This window comes from Olea europaea, unplaced genomic scaffold, assembly GCF_002742605.1.
Source record: "Olea europaea var. sylvestris unplaced genomic scaffold, O_europaea_v1 scaffold2107, whole genome shotgun sequence".
NCBI classification, from domain to species: Eukaryota; Viridiplantae; Streptophyta; class Magnoliopsida; order Lamiales; family Oleaceae; genus Olea; species Olea europaea.
Window position 1 is genome coordinate 201,063 of NW_019239015.1, and position 6,196 is coordinate 207,258.

General features: G+C 35.8%; 1 protein-coding gene across 1 annotated transcript in view; it reads right to left on the reverse strand.

The window, feature by feature from the left end:
- The window catches only part of LOC111380206 (casein kinase 1-like protein HD16), a 7,804-nt gene extending 2,782 nt beyond the window's left edge, over nt 1-5,022 (reverse strand). The window contains exons 1-12 of the mRNA XM_023003702.1: nt 4,808-5,022; nt 3,669-4,113; nt 3,333-3,458; nt 3,174-3,247; nt 3,006-3,075; nt 2,883-2,938; nt 2,675-2,746; nt 2,418-2,512; nt 2,118-2,184; nt 1,923-2,052; nt 1,606-1,824; nt 1,379-1,509 (exon numbers count right to left, since the gene is read on the reverse strand). Of these exons, the coding sequence (XP_022859470.1) occupies nt 1,379-1,509; nt 1,606-1,824; nt 1,923-2,052; nt 2,118-2,184; nt 2,418-2,512; nt 2,675-2,746; nt 2,883-2,938; nt 3,006-3,075; nt 3,174-3,247; nt 3,333-3,458; nt 3,669-4,073 (1,445 nt within the window). The 5' untranslated portion in view covers nt 4,074-4,113; nt 4,808-5,022. The remainder of the gene's footprint in view (nt 1-1,378; nt 1,510-1,605; nt 1,825-1,922; nt 2,053-2,117; nt 2,185-2,417; nt 2,513-2,674; nt 2,747-2,882; nt 2,939-3,005; nt 3,076-3,173; nt 3,248-3,332; nt 3,459-3,668; nt 4,114-4,807) is intronic.
- Between the last annotated feature and the right edge of the window lie 1,174 nt (nt 5,023-6,196).

A 6,196-nucleotide genomic window follows, 5' to 3' on the forward strand; every position in this document is an offset into this window, starting at 1 on the left:
AAGGGTATTTCTATTTGGGTAGGTTTTGTGTGATTTTATTAATTATTTTAATTTGAGAACCTTTTAAGTTCATTTTCATTGTTTCGAGTTTTTTAAACACTCAAAACGTCAAAAAGTATGTTATGTTGTAAAGTTTTCCTTGTTTTCGAAAATGCATTTTTGAAAATAACATACCAAAACACGTTTTTACAGACTTAGAAAACTAAAAATGGCCTCAAAACAGCAAACCAAAGGCACTCTAAATCTTCATCATTCCAAGAATCTGTTGGAAGATAAATCAATTGAGCAGGGATAATTGGGCAGATATACATGCACAAAACAGGAAAACCAAAACAATTAAGTAAAATACATTTTACTAGATGACAGATTGAGTTTATTTTTAATTTTTAACCTACAAGGCAGTCCACAGTTGTCATAGAATCTAAAAATATTTAATACGGCCTGAACATATGCAGCTCATGAGCATGCAAACACATAAAAAACGTGAGAAGCTCACATGCCTGCCAGCCCACACATTTAGAACATAGGCACATTCTTGAGCAGTAATTTAGAAAATTCCATGACAACCGGTGTACAGAAAATGCTAAACACAGTATTTGATGGTGTATGAACATCTGGAGCTCACTTGGACTCAAACACAGAAAAAAACATGCACCACCTACATGCTCACTGTCATTGTGCAAGAACATAGCAAAATCCGTGTGCAATATTTTGGACGATTCCACATCCACCGATCTCCAAATGCAGCTTATAAACCCTAAGCCCAGGTCACGTAACAATTACAGACAACATTTGGTATGCAGAAAGAATGTGAAAATATAAAGGTCAAACAAGGAGAAGAAACATAAATTAGGTTCAATATTAGATACTATATTATTATTTTTTGCAAGTATGTGACATGACGGATTGTAAATAACTTTCCTGCCAACCTCAACATCGTCCTCTTGCAAGGTATCAATAAATTTAATTCATCCAAGAACATGACAAATCAGAATAGACAAACTTGAAAAATCAGAATTTTGGAGCATCCACAAGCAAAGAAGATAAAAATGGACGATGGGATGGGGAAGTTAGAGAAACCCAAAAAAGGCATGTGCATGCACGATGGTGTCCAACCAAAGGAAACAAGGAAAAAGGAAAGAAAATGCAATAGGGTAACAACAGACTTTGCAAGTATGGAACTTCTTCCTCTTTAGAATTAATAAGTTGGTACAGGAAGTTGTTTCCATATGTTATCCACACTCCATGGAAAGAAACAACAAAATAACAATCAACCATAGTGGGAAGACAAGTAAATCCACATTAGCTTCTAAACAATAATGACATGTAACACATCACAAGAGCATATCAAGCCAAAGATACACGTATCAACAATTACCTTTGTTTCATGGGACGACGTGCATTATACACCGAAATCCACTGGGTAGCTGGACTACCTAGTCGCACTTTCTTCTTTGGTTGTTCGTCCTCTTCTAAGTTAATCGGCAACCTTCCACGCTTCTGGCCAACCTGCTCATGCAACATATGACAAATTCAACACATGTTTTCACACATAGGGACATACACCTATAAAATAAATATCGACGAGTATATCGTTTATATAACCTTTAGAGCTCCATCAATTCTTATTAGTCTTAACGATGAGCACGGTTCGATAAGACTCTCAAATAATGCTATCAACTTAGAATAATTTGGTTCCTCGTCAAAGTTCATATTTGTAACAGCCTCAAGGAACCATTTGAATGGAGCAGGACAAAAGCTGCACATCAATTCTGAAGGAGTAGCCATTTTCTTTTTAGAAACTAAAAAACTCTTGTTGTCACCCTGCCATCATTCAAAACCGAATGGAGAAGAAGTTAAAAAATTTATGAGCTCAGAGAAGTTGCAGACAATATGTTACAAAAGCAATGGTATCAAATCACCTGATACCCTTGCCATGGTAACCTTCCCTTAATTAGAAATATCAGTGTGTACGCCAATGACTCAAGATCATCCCTCCTACTCCCAGTACGACCCAAATGTGCATGCACACTTGCATACCTTACTGTGCCCCTGTAGATGGAGTTTATTAGTGCGAGTCTAGTCCGCTTCAAACATTAAACAAATTAATTCCCAACCTAAATATATCAGGCCTCTGATCATATTCAACATGCTGAGCAGAAGATGCGTCTTTCCACCTGGATGCTGCCTCATCAACACATTAGAACAGTAGAAAACTACATTAACCAAAAGAGGTATCGAAAAAAAAAAAAAAAGAAACAAACAAACAAGGGAAGGAAAAAATATCAGCAGCAGAGACGCATAAAAATATGCCAATAAGGCAAAGAATTGGAATTTTACTATATTGCATTTCAACATGCCTGGTTAGGGCTGTGGAGATGAAAATAAGAGAGTAAAAAATAGCATTAGCATCATACCCAAGCCAAGATCAATGAGATATAGCTTTTTCTCATCAGCAGTTCCAGGTTGACCAAGTAGAAAATTCTCTGGCTTCACATCTCCATGTACAAACCTAGGTAAGTAACAAAGTGAAGTAATGGTGATAAATATTCAAAGTGAAAATGAAAAACAAAACAAAACAAAGGATGTGAGAAGATTCAAAATATTAATGACATCTTTGCAGAAAGATGAAGCAATATGGTAGAGAGAGAAATCGGATATCAAAATGGTTTACCCCTTCATGTGAAGCTTTTCAAGAATTGATATAGCCTCCACGGCAATACAAGCCACCATGCTGGTAGACATTCTGTTTCAGTGCTCACCATTAGACAATGAAGGTGAAATACAACGACAACGATATTTTAGAGAATTTCACCCCAAAGATAATCTCTGTGTGTGCATGTGAGAGATAAAGCAAGAGAGAGGGAGATGCTATATCTTACGACTGGCCTAAAGAATTCCAAACATCCCATAGACTGGGTCCAAGCATGTCCATGACCTGAAACAAAATTTTCATTAAACAAAATGATAAAAATCTCCATGCAAAAGGCAAAATCAAAACTCACCAGGATGTAAAAATCTCCTTGACGACCCTTGTAGTGAACCCATGGGATCCCATAACATCCGTTCAGGTTACTTTTCATAAAACGTCAAATAAAATAAATATCAAGTTGTGGAAGTACTAAACATCAAAGAGAGTGAGAAGAACCTCAAATTAAATACATGAATCTTACTTGTACACCTGCCACTCATATGGAGGGCCATAATTGCAACCCTTACTGTTTCGGTGCTCAAACTTCAATGCAACCTATTAAAAAAATTCCATATAAATTCAAAATATGAGATAAAATTGCAGGTATCTAAAAATTCCATGATAGAATGCAATCAGATACCTCAACCGCATCTGCTCCTGTTCTTTCGGTGCCACCATTAACCCTTCGACCAACATAAACTTGACCAAAACCACCTTTACCTAACTTCCTTTCTGTCTTATACACTGGAGAACTACCCACTTGTACCTGCACCAATGACATAAAAAGACTAATTTAGGAACTCAAACTGAGGGTACTAAAGGTCTAGAAGATCATCAATAGGCAATAATTGGATTAATTGAAATGAGAATGTTCAGTAATTTGAAGACTGTCAAGCCCATCCATCCACGAGGTGTGGTAAAGAGATTTCCATAAAGATAAACGTTACAGAATCAGAAAAGAACAAGGACAAAATACCCTTTCAGGTACGGGAGTTGTACTTGCTTCTTCTTCAACTCCCATTATTTTGTCCGCACTCCCACCATTCATGGCAATTTCCTTATTTGCAATTCCCTCTATTCTATTAAAAATTGGTTCCCCAGCCCCAAAGGCAACAGCTTGAGGAAGAACCTCACGATGAGGCTCCGAATCTAAACCTATAAACCTAGCGCCCCTGCCTCTTCCAGCAGCCGTTGGCCTTGAAGGTGTCACTGCTGACGGCCCTTTTGCTACAGCCACTGCATTGCCTCTCCCTCTTCCTCTCCTTCTGGCTCTGTTCTGAGTGGGTGCCACAAAATTTTCTTCGTTATCAGGGTGTTGAGGGGCAGGCTGAAGATCACTAAGCCGTTTTGATCTCCGTGCTCCGCTTCGCAACTCTGGCATCGTTACCCATGCAAATCACACCCACTCAACACTTCACCATCTGTCCAGAGTAGTCAATTACCCAAACAAGAATAAGAAATCGAAGAATGATTGAAATAAAGAACCACTCATCTAAGTAAATGAGTTCATGGACAATGCTGTTCAAGAATTGAGAACTGAGCTGTTATACAAGCAGAGGTTGGAAATGAATCAAACTGTAATTATGAAGACAGAACTGAACTAGAGCAGCTCAAAATTTTCATATGCAAGAAAGAAACACTTAGCTTTAACCTTGCAACTCACATACAGAAAAATATAAATAAATAAATAATAATAAAAAAGCACTTAAAAAGCAATAAATATAAAAGATACTATTTTTAACAAAATTCGCCGATGTTTACATACTTGCAGACAGATTCTTTCTTGTGTGGATGAAAACTATAGATTTTAGCCAAAAATAAAATAAAATAAAATAAATTCATGCGAAGAAAAATCAAACTTAATGAAGCACATAAACAACCGAAATAGAATATGTAGCGCAAAAAGCAATCTGCTCAAACGCGGCACATAAAAATCCAATATAAAAGACCAAATTGTAATAATCCACGAAAAAATAAAATAACATAATACCATAACGATCAGCTCATCATGTGGGCTATAATTAATCATCCGAAAAGCGTTAAACTCTTCTCGTTTTCGTACATTGAAGTTTAAATAAGACAAAACATCCAAAAATAAGAAGCCGCAGATCTTACCACAAAAACAGCAAAAGCTGGACGATCGTAGATAAAACCAAAGAAAATCAAACTTAAAAATTAAATTCGATCAACTTATTAATTACAGAAGAATCGGCGGAGAGGAATACCAGATAAAACTTTGAGGAAAGTATTTTTAGTGTGGTGGGATGTGGTGTATCGGTGAGTATTTCGATATTTGAACCGATTCTACGGTCTTCCTAATATCTTTTTCTACGTATTGTATTTCCTCCCTGTATTTTTATACGCGGCCGCGGGGCTTCCATAGATTGTAGGTTTTTCCTTTTATATTTTATATTTTTTACTTTTTTTTGTTTTACTAATAGTAGCAAAAGCAATGCACCAAAGGGGATATCAATTCTTCTTATTTTTTATTGTACGGAATAATGGTTTACAGAATTATTACATAACACTCACATGAAAAGTGGGTGGGACGGATATTTTTTCCAACTTTTTATTTCGTGTAAGTGTTAAGTAATGGTTCTATAAAGCATAAGTTGTATAAACAGATTTATTGAGGGGATATACTACAATAATTGCCTCAGAATGGGAGTTACATTAAAAGTGGTGAAGCTTATGGGTTTTCCTACAAAACGGTGGAATTTGGCAACAATGTAATAGATAAATTTTCATGGAAAGTGATTGAATCTAGTAATGATATGTAGTACATCAACGGCGTGGTTCTCCTGCTTAATCAAGATTTTTTTTGTTTTTTAATTATTTTTTATATGCACCAAAGGGGATATCAATTCTTCTTATTTTTTATTGTACGGAATAATGGTTTACAGAATCATTACATAACACTCACATGAAAAGTGGGTGGGACGGATATTTTTTCCAACTTTTTATTTCGTGTAAGTGTTATGTAATGGTTCTATAAAGCATAAGTTGTACAAACAGATTTATTGAGGGAATATACTACAATAATTGCCTCAGAATGGGAGTTACATTAAAAGTGGTGAAGCTTATGGGTTTTCCTACAAAACGGTGGAATTTGGCGACAATTTAACAGATAAATTTTCATGGAAAGTGATTGAATCTAGTAATGATATGTAGTACATCAACAGCGTGGTTCTCCTGCTTAATCAAGATTTTTTTTATTTTTTAATTATTTGTTATATGCTCAGAGATATTGAGTAATACAAAACAATCTCGAGTCAAAAAAAGTTAATATATTGAAATAGATCTTAACTTCTACTGAATATCAAGAAAGACTTCCAATTATCAATAATTAATTCATTTGAATAGGATTAATTCAAGTGCACTGCAAATATATTGGCCATAGCAAAAAAAGGAATATCTTCGAGGGTGTTAAGGAGAGGGCCTAGCATTCAAGTTGAATGTAAGGACCGGGTGCTCATATATTTGGCATAGGATCCTTTGGGGCTG